Source organism: Balaenoptera ricei, chromosome 11, assembly GCF_028023285.1.
Source record: "Balaenoptera ricei isolate mBalRic1 chromosome 11, mBalRic1.hap2, whole genome shotgun sequence".
NCBI classification, from domain to species: Eukaryota; Metazoa; Chordata; class Mammalia; order Artiodactyla; family Balaenopteridae; genus Balaenoptera; species Balaenoptera ricei.
In genome coordinates, this window is record NC_082649.1 from 66802538 (window position 1) to 66821857 (window position 19320).

Genomic DNA, 19320 nt, shown 5'->3' on the forward strand with positions numbered 1-19320 from the left:
TATGGAGCTGGAGAAATGCTGTCTCTGTTGAGGGACAGACTTGGTATCTAGAAAGATCTTGATAACTTGGGCTTTGTGGCCAAAGCAAACCATGCGACGTTCATCTAGGATGAAGATTGAAGGGATCAACATCCAGGTGAAGGCAGTGGGGCTTACAGCTAGCAATCATTTTATTTATTTTTATATTTATTTTTGGCTGTGTTGGGTCTTCGTTTCTGTGCGAGGGCTTTCTCTAGTTGCGGCACGCGGGGGCCACTCTTCATCGTGGTGTGCGGGCCTCTTCACTACCGCAGCCTCTCTTGTTGCGGAGCATGGGCTCCAGATGCGCAGGCTCAGTAGTTGTGGCTCACGGGCCTAGTTGCTCCGTGGCATGTGGGATCTTCCCAGACCAGGGCTCGAACCCGTGTCCCCTGCATTAGCAGGCAGATTCTCAACCACTGCGCCACCAGGGAAGCCCTACTAGCAATCATTTTGAAGCGGCTTTGGAGGTCAGCTGATACCCCAGTTGTGGGAGTTAACCTGAACCCGTGGGGGTCTGGTTTGCAGAATAAGAGAGGAAGGAGGCCCTGTTTCACTCTGAATGGTCAGATATACCTTTGGTGTACATTTGGCTCTGGGAACTGAATTTTAGATAGAGCTGATAGGGGTAACAAGATCCTGGAGAACTGAAGAGGGATGGGCTCAGGTAAATGGTGAGAGGGAATGGATGTGTCATTACTTGTGGCCCAAGAGGACAGAACTAGGGCTAACTGGGAGAACTTTGAGGAAGTCTGAATTTTAATTTGATAGACAAAAACAGTGATGAACTTGTTCCCAAGAACTCTTGTTTTAGGAGGATATTTCCACTGTCCTGGGAGCATTTAATTCAAATTTGGGAAAACTAACGTTGGAATAAGATTGCACCTGTCACCATTGTTCAATCTGCTAATGTCCACATTTCTCCCCAGAAAATCACTTTTCGTTGACTTATTTTATTAAGCAACCGTTAGATTGAAACTGAAAAATAAATGCATTGACAAAAAACAAAAACAAACAAACAAAAAAGTGATGAGAAGAAGACCCTCAGCATGGTAGAGGCCTGTCTCAGGAAGGAACAAGCTTCCAGGTGGCAGCAGTGTTCTGAGAGCAGCTGCCTGCCCCCGGTCAGAGAGGCTGTAGGTAAATTCTCATAGTCCTGGGAAAGGACAGAGGCCTCCCCTGCAGCAAGGTGGCCCTGTTGGCACCTCTTCTGTTCTGGCACGAGGAGGCCGAGGGAAGGGGATTGGTGTCTGTGCAGGTAGACTTCTTAAAGGAGGGAGTGTTTGCTCTGGGTTTTGGAGGGTGTGCGGAATCCGGACATGACAGACTCTAGGGGAAAATGACTGGTTTTCCACACTTGCCCAATGTGTTGGAATGCTTTGTCTTATTTCTGGTGGGGTGGCTTTGGGCATATAGGGAAATAAAACAGAGAGTTTCCCTTCCAGTGGCTTATTTTATCAAGTTGCATAAGTAGGTATTTACGGGAACTTCCATGTATGTTTGTACGGTGGACTGGGTGTCATGCAGAGACAGGTGGAGGTGTGGCAGCTGGACGTGAAATGCGGCGGGGGTGGGCAGGCAGCGAAGGCAGAGGAGCCTGCGACTGGGTTCCGGGGTGGCTCAGGGCCTGGCCCCCCTGTCTCAGGTGAGGATTCATGGAGGTGAGCCTGGGCTGCTGTGGGGACTCTGGCTGCTCGGGGAGAGGTTTCTCTGTGGCGCCCGTCTGCGTGGGTGGGGGCTGTAACACTCAGACACGCCAGGTCTGGTTTTTCTTGAATCATTTTTAACTTTGTTTTTTTTTTTTTTTTTTTGGTGGAGACTTAACATTTTCCTGGTTCCTAATTTCTCCCTCCTGCACCATATCGGCCCAAACCCAAAAATGTCTTAGAAAAGAGGTTGCTCTGCACGACTTCTCTCAAGCTCCTGAGCAGGTCTGGGCCAGTTCTGGGGAGACAGGCATAGACCAGCCGCCCGTGTCCCCTCTGCAGAGCCTGGGCCTGGTGGACCGGAACAACGAGCCGCTCACCCACGCCATGTATAACCTGGCCTCCTTGCGCGAGCTGGGTGAGACCCAGCGCCGGCCGTGTACCATCCAGGTGCCTGAACCCATCCTCCGCAAGATAGAGACTTTCCTGAACCACGTAAGAGAAGCCCCACATTCCTCCTTACCTGCCCGCCTTCATCTACCCATTACCAAAAGCTTTCACCTGCAGCAGGTGGTAGTGACTCCCCGCTTTCCCCACTGGGGATGGAGCCTGGGTGCACCCTTGCCCTGAGCAGTCCCGTCTTGCCCACGAGGGTCCCAGGGCAGTTGAGGACTGAGTTCTGCCCAGTGGGTGGGCCATAGCCTCTGGCCAAGGTGAATTGTGTGGAGGGTCTGGCTGGCTGTGGGTAAATGAGAAGAAGGTATTTCTCTTCACCATTTTGTTTGCCTCTCCCGTCCCCCAGTACCCCATGGACAGTTCATGGATCTCCCCAGAGCTCCGGCTGCAGAGTGATGACATCTTGCCCTTGGGCAAGGACTCGGGGCCACTGGGTGACCCTATCACAGGCAAGCCCTACATGCCCCTGTCAGAAACAGAGGAGCTGCGTCTGAGCCAGAGCCTGCTGGAGCTGTGGCGGCGGCGAGGGCCGGTCTGGCAGGAGGCCCCCCAGCTCCCTGTGGACCCTCATCGGGACACCATCCTCAGTGCCATCGAGCAGCACCCGGTGGTGGTCATCGCCGGGGACACGGGCTGTGGGAAGACCACGCGCATCCCCCAGCTGCTGCTGGAGCGCTACGTGACCGAGGGCCGAGGTGCTCGCTGCAACGTGATCATCACTCAGCCGCGCCGCATCTCGGCTGTGTCCGTGGCACAGCGGGTCAGCCACGAACTGGGCCCCTCCCTGCGCCGGAACGTGGGCTTCCAGGTGCGGTTGGAAAGCAAGCCTCCAACCCGAGGCGGGGCTCTGCTCTTCTGTACAGTGGGCATCCTGCTACGGAAGCTGCAGAGCAACCCCAGCCTGGAGGGCGTGAGCCACGTCATCGTGGACGAGGTGCACGAGCGGGATGTGAATACGGACTTCCTGCTGATTCTGCTCAAGGGCCTGCAGCGGCTCAACCCGGCCCTGCGGCTGGTGCTCATGAGTGCCACAGGCGATAACGAGCGCTTCTCCCGCTACTTTGGTGGCTGCCCTGTCATCAAGGTGCCTGGCTTCATGTACCCTGTCAAGGAGCACTACCTGGAGGATATCCTGGCCAAGCTGGGCAAGCACCAGTACCCACACCGGCATCGGCACCACGAGGTGAGGGGATACGCCCGCCCCGTCCTGCCCACGGCTCCTGGCCTTTTCTCCATGGATTCCCCTCCTCCTTCCCAAGCCTTGGTTTCCTTGCTAGAAATGGGAATGATCAGGCCTGCTTGACAAGGGTGTGGTGAGGGTTGGAGGTGATGTGTCACGTGCCTTGACCTCACCAAGTCGCGGTGGCTGGCCGTGTCCTGTGCACGACCCCTGGCCCCGGGGCTGTGACTGGCCTCTCTTCCCCCACCCCAGTCTGAGGATGAATGCGCTCTCGATTTGGACCTCGTGACTGATCTGGTTCTGCACATTGATGCCCGCGGGGAACCAGGTGGGTGCTTTCTTCTCTGTCCCGTGCCCCCCCTGCTCTCCATCTGCCGGGAGCCACTAGCTCATGCCTACAGGGCCCTTTACAGGTGGGATCCTCTGCTTCCTGCCTGGGTGGCAGGAGATCAAAGGAGTGCAGCAACGCCTCCAGGAGGCCCTGGGCATGCATGAGAGCAAGTACCTCATCCTGCCAGGTGAGAGCGTGTGCGCAAGGACGGTGGCCCCCGACACCAGGCTTGCCCTCTGTCTTGGGGAGTGACTCACCTGGGGCTCAGGGCCTTGGGTTTCTTAACAGGCTGCACTAGTTTTTTGCTGGCTTTGTGACCTCTACTGGGCATATTACTGATCTGGACTTCAGTTTCATCAAAATAGGGTCAAAATCCTTGCCTGCCCTCATATGGGGAGGTTTTGGCTGGAGCAGTGCCCGTGACCATTGTGTTCTTGCTGCCCGCCAGTGCACTCCAACATCCCCATGATGGACCAGAAGGCCATATTCCAGCAGCCTCCCGTTGGGGTGCGCAAGATTGTCTTGGCCACCAACATCGCTGAGACCTCCATCACAATCAATGACATTGTGCACGTGGTGGACAGCGGTCTGCACAAGGAGGAACGCTACGACCTGAAGACCAAGGTGGCACCCATCTCCTGGCCCCGCCCCAGCCCAGATCTACCCTGGGCCTGTGTGTCTGGAGAAGGCCACACCTCTGGGATCTCAGTGTCCCTGCTGTGGGGGGCAGTTGAGGAGCTGAGTGAGGTGAAGGCCAGGCACAGGGGAGCATGGAGGAAGGCGTGTGGTCTGTGTGGCTGCTCACCTGCCCCCTCCCCCAGGTGTCCTGCCTGGAGACCGTGTGGGTGTCACGAGCCAACGTGATCCAGCGCCGGGGCCGGGCGGGCCGCTGCCAGTCAGGCTTTGCCTACCATCTCTTCCCGCGGAGCCGGCTGGAGAAGATGGCCCCTTTCCAGGTGCCGGAGATCCTGCGCACGCCCCTCGAGAACCTGGTGCTGCAAGCCAAGATCCACATGCCAGAGAAGACGGTGCGGCAGAGGTGGGCGGGGTGGGCCCTGGGAAGGTGCAGGTGGGTTTCGGGCTAACGGGCTCCGCCTTGTTCGTGCTGTAGGCAGTGGAGTTCCTCTCCAAGGCCGTGGACAGTCCAAACATCAAGGCGGTGGACGAGGCTGTGATCTTGCTCCAGGAGATCGGTGAGTGGTGCAGGGCTGGGCCGGGCTGCGGAATGGCCGTCAGGGGCGGGACTGACAGCTGAACTTGCAGGGGTGCTGGACCAGCGGGAGTACCTGACCACTCTGGGGCAGCGCCTGGCCCACATCTCCACTGACCCACGGCTGGCCAAGGCCATAGTGTTGGCTGCCATCTTCCGTTGCCTGCACCCGCTGCTAGTGGTCGTTTCCTGCCTCACCCGGGACCCCTTCAGCAGCAGCCTGCAGAACCGGGCGGAGGTGGACAAGGTCAGACCCAGTGCCTTTGCGTGGCCCTCTGCTCTCCCTTCCGGCCCTCCGCTCCCTTCGGTCCCGAGGTGGCTTCCTCTGGTCCCTGCCCTGTGACCCTGGCACCCTCCTCCCCTCCCAGGTGAAGGCACTGTTGAGCCACGACAGTGGCAGTGACCACCTGGCGTTCGTGCGGGCTGTGTCCGGCTGGGAGGAGGTGCTGCGCTGGCAGGACCGCAGCTCTCGTGAGAACTACCTGGAGGAAAACCTGCTCTATGCGCCCAGCCTGCGCTTCATCCACGGTCAGCGGGTCCCGAGCTGCCCTGAGCCCCTCCACCCTTACCACTCGCACTGGGCCGGTGCACAGTGAGCTGTGAACCAGGGGCCTTAGGTTCACCCTGACTTTGCCTCCCCAGGACTCATCAAGCAGTTCTCAGAGAACATTTATGAGGCTTTCCTGGTGGGGAAGCCCTCGGACTGCACCCTGGCCTCTGCCCAGTGCAACGAGTACAGTGAGGAGGAGGAGCTGGTGAAGGGTGTGCTGATGGCGGGTCTCTACCCCAACCTCATCCAGGTGCTGCCTCGGGGAGGGGGCCCCAGGCCGTGACCTCTCTTTCCATCCCAGCTCCTTGCTCAACCCACCCACCTTTTCCTTCATCCTTGCAGGTGAGGCAGGGCAAGGTGACCCGGCAGGGCAAATTCAAGCCCAACAGTGTCACATATAGGACCAAATCCGGCAACATCTTGCTGCACAAGTCGACCATTAACAGGTGGGGGACTGTCAGGCTGGGGCAGGGCAGCTGGGGTGGTTGAGCAGGGGGGCCTCACCCAGCTCTTTGTTCCCTAGGGAGGCCACACGGCTCCGGAGCCGATGGCTGACGTATTTCATGGCTGTCAAGTCCAATGGCAGCGTCTTTGTCCGGGACTCCTCCCAGGTGCACCCACTAGCTGTGCTGCTACTGACCGACGGGGACGTCCACATCCGTGGTGGGTACCTGTACACCCCCCGCCCCACCGCTTCTCCGGCTGCTCTGTCTCCTCAGGGGTCTGGCTTCACTCACCCGGGCTCCCCGCGTCTTTCCCTTCCTCTAGATGATGGGCGCCGGGCCACCATCTCCCTTAGTGACAGCGACCTGCTGCGGCTGGAGGGCGACTCACGCACCGTGCGGCTGCTGCGGGAGCTGCGCCGGGCCCTGGGCCGCATGGTGGAGCGGAGCCTGCGCAGCGAGCTGGCTGCACTGCCGCCCTGCGTGCAGGAGGAGCACGGGCAGCTGCTTGCGCTGCTGGCAGAGCTGCTGCGCGGGCCCTGTGGCAGCTTTGACGTGCGCAAGACAGCTGACGACTAAGCCCCGTCTCCGCTGGGGCCATGTACAGAGTGCAAATGTTTATTTAAAATAAAGTTCTATTTATCCCTTGTGAGCATCGCTATCCGCTGGGGCTCCCCAAACCAAGAGGAAGAGTGAAGGCTCAGAAGGGAGGGCCCCAAAGTCTTTCTTAGGAGAGCAAGGGGCTTAGAACCCAGCCCTCAGGAGCTTGAACCACTCATGCGGTTCTTGGCTTGTGCTGCTTGGCCCAGTCTAGTCGTCTTTGTCACAGCCGCGGTGGGAGGCAGTGTCCTTGCGCGTGCGGCAGGGCCCGCAGCGTGGATCCTCTCTGGCTGGCTGCCACCTCCTAACCCAGGCAAACGGGGGAGGGAGAAGTTCCACAAGCAGCCTTAACCTTTGGTCACAGCCACAGATTCACAGACTGCACACTGCACCCCAGTCCCTCGATGCGAGGGGACAAGCTGGGGGCTGTGGGGGCCTCGGATGCTGAAGACGTAGACAACCAGGACGTACACAGAAGACAGGGCCTGCGTGGTGGGACATACGAGCTTTATTTGTTCTGGAAATCGCAACAACAATCACAGATGGACATGGTTAACGGCTGAGCCATAAGCAAATGGGGAAGTACAGAAACGTTCCAGCCCCAACGGCTGCAGAATAGAACACAGCACACACGGCCTCCTCTGGTCCCACCTGTCAGGGCGGCCTTCTCAGCTTCTCTGGCTTGTGGGACCCTTCAAGGGAGCTGTGACCAAACCACCTTTCAGAACACTGATCACTCCAGCGCCCCCTAGAGTGCTCTCTGCCGGGGTCACCTCTCCCACCCCTACCTTTGGCCAACGGAGTAAAACGACCGAGAGCTTGTCCACCCCAGCATCAACACAGGTGCAGGTACCTTTAGGCCCAGCACTGTCACCCCACTGCATCTGGCACCCCACCTCCCACTGCGTCCTCCCAGTTTCATCTCACCCTTTCTTGCAGACAAAACACGGATGCCCTGATGTCCCTGGCGCCGTTGAAGCACTGTGTGGACAGTCTCTGGCCCTGGGAGCGCTTTTTCCACAAGACCCCTGCAATTTCTTGGTATGTGCTTGGGGAGCTGGGGAGATGGTGTCGAACCTCCCTGGAGAAAATGCTACCTCAGAAAGGGAGAGCACCTGCCCAGCCCAGACACCCTCCCTCTACATGGACTTCGAATCTGATCCTAGGTCAGCAGCTCCCACCTTCTCAGCGCCAAGGGATGCCAGAGGAGAAGGTGGGGAGTGTGAGGGGCCAAGTCTGCACTGCAGAAAATGCTCTTCCAGAGGAGAAGCCTTGGAGACTCCCAGGCCATTTCACTACAAACTGTTACGTTTTAATCCTTTATTAGAAACCATGCAAACTTTAATACAAAAAATACAAGTGCAATAAGAATCTTCGTGTCAATACAATTCCCGGGACTTATCATTGCAGCCATCCCAAGACCAGGCCTAACCAGGACACACCCCTTAGGCTGGCCTCGCCTCTCCTCTCTCCCCTCTCCAGTCAGGCCGCAAGGGAGCCTGGATGGGTCATCTCATGTACTTATTTTTTTTTAATTTCCAGACTTGATTCCCCACTATCCACATGAGTTCTGAACACATTGGGCTCCCTGGCAACTGAGGGCTTGAGTGTCCTAGGTTGCAGGCTTGGAGGAATTTGACCTCCATGGCCCTTTCCAGCCCAACCGTGTCTCCCACCAGATCCCAGGGAATGAGACAGACATAGATGCCAAAACCAGCCTCTTGGTTAGAAAAGAAAAGCAGCATACACACAAAATGCCAGAACCACCAGTCCACACTCTGACCAGCCCCTAGCGGTCCCTGCCTGCCCTCTAGCCCACAGCCCCCCACTGTGCCTGCCCTGCCCACACCACCTCCGGGGCCAGGGCCCCGAGCTGCCCAAGACAGGGCAGCCTCCAATGCCTCACCTCCCAGCTGGAGGCTTCAGGATCTCCCCTCCCTGTTTCCTTTAACACCTACCAACGACTTTCATTCAGACATGGCTTCAACCTGCAAAACTACTCCACCGGTTTTCAGGTTATTAAAAAAAAAAAAAAAAAAAAAAAAAAGTGTGACAGCAGCTAGGTAGGTATGGGAAGCAGCGGGGACAGGCAGCATTGCCCCTGACTAACTTGGGGGAGGGCAGCAAGAGGTGCCTGGCGCCACCTGCGAGGTGGGCACCACTGTGGGGTCAAAGGAAGAGGCAGTGGCTTAGCAGGCTCCAGGGTGCGCAGTCAGCGCCCAGCCGTCACGTGGACATCCACTTCCACTCTTCCCTCCAGATGGACCAGCGAGGAGGGAGCGTATGTCAGTTTCTCTTGGGTTTGGTCCAAAAAACCCAAACGAACAAAGAGGAGGTTGGACTCCGGCTCCCCCCACCCAGATCCCAGGAGGTCCCAAACTAGCCTCCCCCACCCAACTTTCCACCCAACCTTCTCCGCGGAGCAGCGGCGCAATGGTGAGGACGGGAGCCAAGCAGGGAGCTGGGTCTGGGGCCAGGAATGGAGGGAGCACGGGGACGGGGCTGCTGCCACCCTGGGCAAGTGAGGCAGGAGGGAGGGAGGGAGGGGCCTAGAGGGCAGCCCAGGAGAGGGAGCTAGGGGCCCAGGTGCCTGAGCTGGGGCCGCCAGGGAAGTGGAGGGGGGCGGGAGACAATGTCGGCCCCGTGGTCGGTGCGGGCCCTGGCGTTTGCCCGGAACGTCAGCCTGTAGGTCTCAATCTGCAGTGACACGGGAGGAGGGAAGGGAGAGGGTGACGGGGGAGACAAGAGGGGGGGACACGGGGGACGGAAGACGAGACCAGAATGTCATCATTAGATGCCTGGAAAATAAAAGGTTCCTTCGTTAAAATTCAGGCCACACTCTGGTCAGGAAACAAAGGAGTTTCAATCTGCAGCCAGTGGCAGGGCCCCTGGCTGGCCCTTAGGCCGAGCCCAGCCACTTACTTGTCTCCTGGATCTGGCTGTCCAAGGTCTGGGCCTCCCTTTGGTCACCACCCCCTGCCAGGGTGGTGTGGCCACTGAGGCCACTGGCTGAAGTGGGGGCGCCAGCTTCGGGCGCTGTCTCAGGGACGGCCGGCTCCTCCCCAGCGGGGGGGCCCGGACACGGAGGGGCCTCGCTGCCACCGCCCTCAGTCTACAAATGAAACAGTGGGGGAGACAGTGCAGGGTCAGTCGGGGAGGGCGTGTGATGGTGATGGTGGTGGGTTTCACACACAGTCCCCACCCCCGCTGCTGCCGCTCCCCATTGGCTCAAGGTACAGTCACCTGGGAGTCTAGACCAGGTGCCCCCCCGCCGCCCCCCCTGCCGCCCCCCCGCCCCCGCCCCCAGACCAACTCCTGGCCTGGGTGGCAGGGTGCTGGGTAAGAACTCAGGCTCTGGAGCAGGAGAGCAGTGCAGCCTGGCCAGTGACACACTCTGAGAGCCTCCTCTGGGAGACGAAAGGCTTCGTGAAGCCTCTGACATGAGAGGTGAAAGGTGCCTGGCTTCTCAACAAGGCTGATGCCAGATCAAAACACTTAGGACAGCAGATTGTTAGCAAACAAGCTAAGGAACGATCTCAAATTGTGGGTCTGGAGCCACTAGGGCTAGGGAGCTCCGGGAGCTTGAACCAGTTCCCGAGGGGTGCAGGCCGCCACCTCAGACCTAAGGGACCCCGGGGCACTCCCTGCACGTGCGAGTGTTCGGAGAGGCTTTCTCGGCCATTCCTGGGGCAGCCCTGCCCGTGTATCCATCATTCATGCACCCCTGACACAGGCCTCCTCTGTGCTGGGCACCTTTCTGGGGCCTGGGGACACAGAGGAGGGAAGAAGGTGTCCAAGGAGGTGTGAGGGAGACTGTGGGGGCCTGGCGAGGAAGGCCTTGAGGCGGCCGTGGACACCCAGTGTGAGTCCAGAGCACAAGAGGGAGGGCTGCTGGGAGGCACTGGCGAGCTGGCACGCCTGTGCTGGGAACGCCCAAAGGCGACAACAGGAGAAATCCGAGCAGTGAAAGAAACAGGCCTCTGTGTTAGAAAAATAGTTCCAGAAGTGATAAGAAAGGGAGGTGATGTGAGTAAAGAAAAGACTTGCAGTCAGAAAGGCCCAGGCGTGAGCCCTGGTCTGCGTGCGCCTGTCGTGTGGCCTGGGACAAGTGACTACACCCAAGTTAGTGCCCGGGGGGTGCTGACCAGAGAATGGCCCCTCACAAGGTGTGGAGCACGTCCTGAGAGGCTGCGACAGAGGGAGCTAGTCTGGGCTTGAACAGAGCACTGAGGGGGGTGGGACAAAGTGCGGGCTGGGATGGAGCCGCGCTGCGCGGTCAGATGCAGGGGGAAGGCCCGCAGCGCTGCTCACGTCCCCTCTCCCTCGCCCACCCTTCCCTGAGCAGCTGCAGCCGCCCTCAGGCCTGGAAGCCGGCAAGGCGCTGCCCCCACGGCCCCGCTACCCAATGACACGGAACAAAGGACAGACAGCATCTTGGCAGACAAAAGGTCTCACGGTACTGTGGAAGGAGTGCGAAGGGACGAGAGGGAGGGAAGGGAGGAGAGGCCCAACCAGGATGGGAAGCCCGCCGCCCGAGTGCTCTCCAGAGCCCGGCCGCGCAGGCCTCCAGAGCGGGTGGGTGCCGGGCCTGCCATCACGGGCAGCTAAAAATGCGCCATCCCGCTCCCAGGACCGGAACAGAGCCTGACACAGAGCAGGTACCGAACACTCCCGTCTCAGGAGGTGCTGCGAGAACTGTACCACACAGACCCCGGCCTTGTGGGGACCTGCACTCCAGCCCTGTCCCTCTGAACATGGCTGAGACGGGCTCAAAAAGGCAGGCCGTGGCTCTCAGGAGAACGTTCCGTCTCCAGCTGGACAGGTGAGAGGGGACCGGGCTGGGGCCTCTTCACCTCTCCTGCCTTGCTCAGGACTGATGACAGATGATGGAAACAGCAATGGTGTGGGTGAAACATGACCCCTGAAGAGACTGAGGGGCGGTGACAGGTGCCCACCTGCTGGGACCCAGACTCCAGCCGCACAACCCCACCCCCCAGCTGTGTCCCCGCCAGGACCCACTCACTACCTTCACGGCGCCTCCTGCGGGCAGGTGGCCCACGTTATCAAGGGATCCCACCTTCGCCTGGGCCTTCTCCTTGAAGTTCAGCTTCTGACTTTCGATCTTGACATCTCCTCCACCTGGAACCAAACATAAATGGGTCACTATGCGTGACAGAGAAATACCCCTACAGGCAAAGCCAGGAGGCTGGCCAAGGACTGGGATGTGCCCAGTATAGAAATGGGGAAAACGTGACCTGCTCTGAGGACAAAGGAAGAGGCACAGTGAACACATGCTTTCAACCTCATAAACACCCTGTTGGTCAGGGTCAGGATCCTGGAATCCTGGTTTTCCAGCTGCCAGCACTGATACTGGAGGAGAGGAGTGACTTGCCCAAAGTCACCAGTGAGCCAGTGACTCACAGGATGGAGTATGGTCTAGGTGAGCAGTTTAACTGAATCTCACTGCCATGAAAAGAAGGGAAGGCAAGAGGCGGGAGCAGAGGGGAGGCAGTCAGTACACAGGCAACGCTCACAGCTCAGCCAGAGTGTGGCCACGGGATCAAGGGCCAGAGCACTGTCACTGGCCACCTGGCCCCTCAGCTTGGCTTTCCCTTGAGCCCTTCTTCATTCTCCCATCTCCTCTTTGCTCATATCACCAACCTCAACACCTAGCTTCCTGTCAAATCCTCCAGGTATCCTACCCACTGGATTTCTGGCCCCTTGCAAAAACTGGACCTCAAGTCACTCAGTGTCACTAGGGAAGGAGGTTATCTCACAAGAGTGGATTTTCCAGATAGAAGGAAAAATGAAGGTTAGTTAAGGGCCAAAGTGTTTTGATCCTTTTAAACAGAACACCTTCTAAAATGGATGACACTTTTTGCTGAGAGGGAAGGGAGTTTTCTTTGCCTTCACCTTAACTGGCCCGTGGCGACTGATCTCTGAGACACCAGACCTGTCAGCCAGTGTGCCTGCCGCTACAGATACGGCCCTGCCCCAAATCTGCTGCCGACCCAGGGTCCAGGACACACGAGGCTCTTAGGGTACAGCCGAGGCAAGAACGCAGGCCCTGCTCAGACAACATTGCCAGCAGCTCAGAGGCCTCCGCGGGGGCGCCAGGCCACCTGTGCTGCTGGCAGGAGAGTCTGCATTGCTGTAATGGCAAGATCCACATGGGCAGGCCGAGGTGGCATTATTGAATGGCTCCCTATCTCCTGCTGGAGCTGCTGGTGGATGCTTCACTGCTCGGGTATACCCTTTGCTCCTGAGTCTGACAGGCAAGGCCCGGCCACCACTCTCCAGAGCTCCTTCAGCACCAGCTCCTGAACGCTTGCCTGGGAGGCCAAGAAGGGTTCTTAGCCCATAGCGCACCTTTCCCCTAGGCCTAGGTCAACAGTGCCGTGAACACGGCAGGTCCTCAAGACGCTGCTGGTGCAAATGGCAGCCCTTACACACTGTTCCTCCTCCAACTAAAAGGTTAGTGCCCAGAATCCCCCCTCCCTGACAGGGACTGAGGACTACGTTGTTTCTACTGCTGTGCCCTGGGTGTGTGGCTCCAGGAATCTTCATGGAAGGACAGAAACATAGGGGTGAAACCTGGGACAAGGGAGGCACCACTCACCAGGCTTGTGCTTAATGTTAGCCTTGGACCCACACTTGGAGGAGACCTTAGAGATGTCCACCTTCTTGTTCTGAATCTGAACCTGAGGAGAAAAACACACAAAAAAATGACTGCCTCAGAGAGAGAGTGTATATTGCCAGGTCCAAACCCATGCTCTCTTTATAGTCTCCAAACCTGAGCTCAGAGGCCGCCTTCTCCAAAGCCTTCCCTGGCTCTAACCTCACTCCATCTCTTCTTCATACCATCTCTTGAAAGGACCTCAGCATCAGCTCTACGCTAATCGCTTCATGTGCTCAATCATCATCTATAGCGCACCTACTACCATCAAAACAGCAGCCTCTACTCTGGCTCATCTTTCCAACAAGGCTGCAATTCTCCCTAAACAGGAGCATGGGGAAATGCACTTTTCCCAGCCACAGATCTGGCAGCTGCTAAAGCCACCACGTGGCCTCGGCAAAGGTGACAGGCTCATCTTGCGCCATGCCTGAGATGACCTGTGAGGAGTCAACAGAGGTCACTCGCCACGGCTGGGCTCTTGCCAGGCTGTGGAGCCCACACATCTGTTGACAGTGAGCCACAGCTGAACCTAGTCCCCAAAAAAAGAATAGCTGATGAGGGGAAGTTTCGCTGTATAGGTGTATTCCAGCCAATAAATGAAGAAGGGACAGGAGAATTAGAGTCTCACCACAGTGCACCTTCACTGAACTCATGGTTTTGGGCATCAACAGCCGCCAGCATCACGAGGAGCGAGACGACGAGAAGGGTGAGACATTACGTTTCCTGACAGAAACACCACCACTGCCTATGAAAGTCTTGCAAAAATGTGGGGAAAAAAATCGAGTCTGAATCAATCTAAAGAAAACTGTGGAACTAATGAATATGTTAAGTGAAACCATGGGGACATCCTCAGCAGAATCCAAATTCTAGGACAAACCACTCAGTTTACTCTTGAAAAATATTACCGTGAAAAAAGAAAAAATGAACAGGGAACTTGTAGAGTAAGAGAAACCTAAGATTATAAGATGCAAATCAACCAATCACAACTTACGGACCTTACTTGTTTCCTGATTAAGCAAACCTGTTTAACATGCTATGGGATTTTATATTATATACATATGTATATTAGAGTTCTTATCTTTTAAAGTTACATACTGGAATATTTGCAGATGAAAGATATAACTAGAACTGGCTTCAAAATAACTGGGGTGGGCATTTATAGATAAGACTGGCCACAAAGATAATAAATGAAGCTGGGTAAAAAAGTACATCCAGTTAACATTACCATTTCTTCTACTTTTCTATATGTTTGAAAATTTCTATAATTAAAAGTTTTAGGGACTTCCCTCGTGGCGCAGTGGTTAAGAATCTGCCTGTCAATGCAGGGGACACGGGTTCAAGCCCTGGGCCAGAAGATCCCACATGCCGCGGAGCAAGTAAGCCCGTGCACCACAACTACTGAGCCTGTGCTCTAGAGCCCGCGAGCCACAACTACTGAAGCCCGCGTGCCACAACTACTGAAGCCTGCGTGGCCTAGAGCCCACGCACCACAACGAAGAGTAGCCCCCTCTCGCCGCAACTAGAGAAAGCCCGCACACAGCAACGAAGACCCAACGCAGCCAAAAATAAATAAATAAATTTTTATATCTATAAAAAAGTTTTAAAAAGCTTAATTGCATCTCACTGAGTTAACAAAGCCTCTGAGACAAGGCTCTGCCTTCCCAGGCTGGTACATAGAGGAGCCACAATCTGCTTCCAAAAGATCCCCCCACCCGCTCCCCTAGCCACTGGCCTCCACTGATGGCTTCGACTTCAGGGAGCCACGTGCTGCTGCTCTGGCCTAGGAAGTGTGTTTCTCGTGCTGGGCCCAAAGTCACCCGCAGTGACGCCCGGCAGCCAGCACCAGCCTGTTCACCACCAACCCGGCATTCCTGCACCTCGCTCCAGCCGTGTGCTCACGTGATCTGCCCCTGGCCTGCAGGCCACTGCAGGTGTCAATACTGCTACTGAAGTGACACTGCGAACAGGTCTCAGAACCCATTAGCATGCACACCCCTCCTTGCAAGGGTGAAATGGAACTAAAACTGCTGCAACATTTAAACTGGGATCAGCCACAGAAGTAGCTGCTATGTTCTCCCCCGACGGCCTCTCAGTTCTCAACAAGAGGCATGTTTATGTGTACGTGGGGACATGTGGGGAGTACTGACCAGGATCCTGTTCCAAGCCACTAATCCCTGTGGTAACCCCAGAGTTTCTCTCTGGGGGGAAGGCGGGCCCTGTGGGGGAATGGGGTTAGACGCGTACAGCTGGCAGCCACCCTTCTTACATGCAGGTATATTTATGGTGGCTTTATGGAGGGGCTGATGGAAGCCACGACAGCGCCTTAGTCCAGGCTGTTTACCCTCATCTTCCCACCTGGAAACACTGTCACAGGCATTTTCCTAATGCTCTGATGTTTAAGGAAACCTCCTAAAATGAAAACTCTTTTAAAAAGTACATTCCCTCGCCAAAAAAATCTTGTTTGAAGTCATGTGTAGGCAGTGTGGGAAGACCATACTAGGTGACAGATAAACGAGGACTTATTTTCAGAGCTCTGACATACACCACACAACATATATAAATGCATTTCTGTGACACACACACACACACACGCACACAACCCAATTCCCTCAGAATCCCTGTTCACCTTCTGTTTGCATCTAGGCCAAAGCCTGAGAGGAAAAGCTAGGGCCGGTGCCTACCTGCACCCTTCACGGGTTGGATCTTTCTCACCTTAACCAGACACTGCCTTTAAAAGCTTCACCCACCTCTGCCTTCCCACACTGGGATGGCTGATCTCTGGCCAACTTCCACGATGGCCAAGAACCGGCCACCCAAGTGCCAAGGATGCAGTTTCTACCCACGCCAGGAAGAGCCAGTGGTGGGGAGATGACCAGGAAGGACGTGCAGTAGGGGAGTTGTGCGGGGGGAAGAAAGAGGTGTTCTATGTTTGCACCCTCACAGCAGAACTGCAGGGTCGAGCCCTCTGTAAGCCATGGGCAGGATGACATGACCACCGAGGGGGCAGGGGGACAGAGCCTAAAAATGAAGAAGGTAAGCAGAGCGGGACTTAATCCAGGTCAGGAAAGAGAGGAGAAGGAACTGAATGAACCCAAGGGAGACCAGGACAGGGCAGCTCTCTCCCTCTTGGGGTGGGAGAGAAGCGAGGGGAGAGGCGGTGAGGGCAGGGCTCTGTCACAGGGACGTGGAAAATGCAAGTGTGTTCTCCACATGCCAGATGACAATGGTGATCTACCCGGTCTCTCCCTAGACCAGGACCTCCCTATGAGCTCCAGTCACCTGTGTCCCCAACACAGATCTAAAGGGTGGCACAGAGTAGCAGCATGATAAACAGGATGTCTGGATGGGAGAGGGAAAGAGCCAAAAAGAAAAGGAAATAGGAGGAGGAAGGGGTTGGAAAAGGGAAACAGTGGGGGAAGGAGAGCAGAAGGAAAAGCGGGGGAAGGAAGCAGGGAGAGCAGAGGAGAAAGAGCAGAGTCACAGAGATGAAGTGAGGGCACAGGAGGCGGGGGCGCATGTGGAACACAAACGCCCTGCTCTACAACAGCAAGGGCTCGAGGATGGGCTCTGGAGAAGTCCGGACATCTGTCTCCAGGTCAGGACCACTGCATCCCCAAGAGCGGACTCGAGACAGACTACGTCCCTCAGACCAGGTCTCTGAACCCCTAAGGCCTCCCACCCACAGGGGCAAAAGATGCTAAGTGGGTGTCACCCAGCTGTCGTTTAGGGCTCACCAGAAACACTCAGTCTGAACACATTTGAGCATCGGGGTCCCCCCCGACTCCGCTCGCCCACCAGCGCGGGGCGGCCCTCTCTCCAGGGTGCCTCAGACGCCAGCGGCCCCGAGCGCATACTTACATTACCACCTCCAGGGACATGCTTAATATTGTCCTTGGAACCACACTTGGACTGAATATGGCTGTAGCTCACTTTTTTGGAGACTATCTGGACCTGGAGTGTTAGAGAACAGAAAAAACAACACAAAGGGAGAGGGCTGGTTAGAACCGACACGGGGCAGGCAGTGAGTCCACACGTGACCACGATGAGCGGCAGGGAGTGCTGTTAAAACCCCACCTTCAGCAGAACAGCTGTGGAAAAGCACAGGCCAAGGAACTGGAAGGAGCAGGAAAGGGAGGGAAAACACGAACAAACAACACAAGGACAGAAGATGTCGCCAGAGCGCTACATGGTCATCCTCACTGCTCCTGGGGGCCGGCTGCAGTTCACAGGGTGCAGACAGCAGTGGCCCCAATGTCCACTCGGCCACGGCCCACCCCCGCCTGCTCTCTCCCCGACGCTCCTCTCTGCAAGGGTCCTGCTCATCCGGACACATCCTCACCCAAGGATGGCACTTCCCTTAAATCTGGGGCCTGGAATCGCTGCAGCCAGACCTGCTCTAGGAAGAAAAGGCTGCGTGGAGAAGCCCGGGGCCGCTGGCTCATGGCCCAGATCTGACGCTGATGGGAAGGAAGGGACCAGAGGCCGCTGGACCTGCTATGCAGAACCCTGGGCACCAGGGGGCACAGGCCGAAGCCACACTTCCACACAGAGCCCACTTGTCTCAGGACTCAAGAAAGCACAGTGCAATTGAGGTTTAAGTCTAGTCTTCTTTTTGATTCCAGGGTAAAACCCCTTCCACAATCCTCCAGATGTCCAATCCTGTGCCCTGTTTCATGTGTAAAGAGACTAGGCTCTGGGCAGGGCTGCAGTGAGGCACAATCTGGGGGGGCACCTGCACAGTGTGTTGTATATAAACGGCTCCCCCTGGAACGGAGCAACACAAAGGCTCAGGATCCAAGATCTGGGACAAAGAATTCTTTTTGAGCCTTCTCAAGAAGGAATAGTTGCCAGCATCCTTCCTTCCTTTTCTTAGAGCACCTCACAAATGATGTAGCCCCCAAACTGAAGAGTTCTCCCCAGAGTAGAGAAATCTACCCTGAGAAACTCCAACTGTTTCTTGCCTTCTTTACAACATCAGTGATGAGTAACTGGTGAGCAAACCACTTTCCTAATGAACCAGAGACCTACAGGACCTCTAGAAGCTCCCAAGAACCATGGCGCAGCCTTCCCCACCTGCCAACCATACAAAGTCCTTGCCCTGGCCACCTACCTGCCACAGATAAGGACAGAAGGTTCCCAGGGCAAGAGGAGGGCCCTGGCTCCAGGTGTGGAGACAAGGGGAAAGAACCTAGCATTTCCCCGCTGCATCCAGGTGACAGTGCAATCCCTTTGCTGAGTGGGTTTTCGCTGGGAATCAGCATCCTAACTTTCAGTACAGAGGTCCTTGGAGAACCAGGACAAATGAAGCTATCTCCACACCCAGAGGTGTTGAGAGGGGCCTTCAGCTGAACTTGAAGCACAGGGGCTGCAGGGTTCCTATTGCTGGAAGGTTACCAGTGCTATGTCTTACTGAGGAAGAAGCTGGGTACTCTGTGTTTGTGTACATAATGGGTGTGTTTCAGATCAAGGTCAGAGTGAAGGAAGTGACTGAAAGTGTTTGGATCCATTTTATCCAGCTAAATAAATATTCCCTAAAGGGCTAGTGGGCTCCTACCTCTGTTAACTTTCAGGTTAATAGAGAATATTTTCTGATGCCTGAGTCATCAAACACAGAGGAAGGAACACGGGGAGAAGTAGAAACTAGTTAAGGACAGGAAAAAAGTGCAATAGAAGGGAAAGTGACTGAGGCTGGAAGAAACAGTTGACCATCTTTTACCTTCAAGAGGTAAAAGTCTAAATAAAACTCACTTTCCCAGCAGGCGGTTTCTGTGCACTGCCAATTGGGCCGGCTGCTTTAGTGACTGCGTTAGGTTCAGGCTTTCGAGCTGGAGCAGCTGCCTCTGTTTTTTTCTCTACTTTGGCCTGGATGGAGATAAAGGGAGGGCAAATTTCAAACCAAGAGGACAAGAGCCCAGATACTAAGAAGGGAAGAAGGCTGAAGGGGACTCGCATCCAGGCCAGGCCACCATGCAGAAGCAGGTCACCCTTGCTCCTAGAAAAAAACCACCGATTTGCCAGGGCAGACCAAGCTGGAGGGAGAGGGGCTACAGACCAGACTTGAGACACGAGGAAGAGATCAAGACACCATTCGTGAAGAAGAGGCAAGAAGGAGGCTAAATAAGCGATTCTCTTCTGAGTGTGTACTGGGGTTTTCAAATCACAATGTCCCACCCCCATGCCCCATGTTCTGATATGCCCCAAGCAAGCTGC

At 56.1% G+C, this 19320-nt stretch overlaps 2 protein-coding genes and 1 long non-coding RNA gene across 32 annotated transcripts in view; 2 read left to right on the forward strand and 1 right to left on the reverse strand.

Annotated features, from left to right (window-relative positions):
• Positions 1-6486, forward strand: part of DHX30 (DExH-box helicase 30) — a 31065-nt gene extending 24579 nt beyond the window's left edge. For all 6 annotated transcript variants that reach the window (XM_059939517.1, XM_059939522.1, XM_059939520.1 and 3 more), the window contains 13 exons: positions 2007-2159; positions 2467-3303; positions 3553-3628; positions 3714-3818; positions 4080-4255; positions 4453-4659; positions 4743-4824; positions 4895-5088; positions 5210-5369; positions 5484-5641; positions 5734-5837; positions 5915-6054; positions 6160-6486. In XM_059939517.1, coding sequence (XP_059795500.1) covers positions 2007-2159; positions 2467-3303; positions 3553-3628; positions 3714-3818; positions 4080-4255; positions 4453-4659; positions 4743-4824; positions 4895-5088; positions 5210-5369; positions 5484-5641; positions 5734-5837; positions 5915-6054; positions 6160-6413 — 2646 coding nt within the window. In that variant the 3' untranslated portion in view covers positions 6414-6486. The remainder of the gene's footprint in view (positions 1-2006; positions 2160-2466; positions 3304-3552; positions 3629-3713; positions 3819-4079; positions 4256-4452; positions 4660-4742; positions 4825-4894; positions 5089-5209; positions 5370-5483; positions 5642-5733; positions 5838-5914; positions 6055-6159) is intronic.
• A 438-nt stretch (positions 6487-6924) lies between these two features.
• MAP4 (microtubule associated protein 4) overlaps positions 6925-19320 on the reverse strand; it is a 170876-nt gene continuing 158480 nt past the window's right edge. For 13 of the 24 annotated variants that reach the window (XM_059939495.1, XM_059939500.1, XM_059939507.1 and 10 more), the window contains 6 exons: positions 18859-18972; positions 16969-17061; positions 13054-13135; positions 11461-11573; positions 9357-9546; positions 6925-9232 (listed from right to left, as the gene is read on the reverse strand). In XM_059939495.1, the coding sequence (XP_059795478.1) occupies positions 9225-9232; positions 9357-9546; positions 11461-11573; positions 13054-13135; positions 16969-17061; positions 18859-18972 (600 nt within the window). In that variant the 3' untranslated portion in view covers positions 6925-9224. Of the gene's footprint in view, positions 9233-9318; positions 9547-11460; positions 11574-13053; positions 13136-16968; positions 17062-18858; positions 18973-19320 lie in introns of those variants that run through there. The other 11 variants (XM_059939503.1, XM_059939502.1, XM_059939514.1 and 8 more) reach the window with 5 other exon arrangements.
• Positions 10779-14666, forward strand: LOC132374965 (uncharacterized). Of its 2 annotated transcripts, XR_009505852.1 has the most exons (3): positions 10779-10890; positions 11065-11874; positions 14436-14666. It is a non-coding gene; the product is annotated as an uncharacterized LOC132374965 (long non-coding RNA). The 2 variants fall into 2 exon arrangements; XR_009505851.1 differs by lacking the exon at positions 14436-14666 and having other exon boundaries at positions 11065-14334.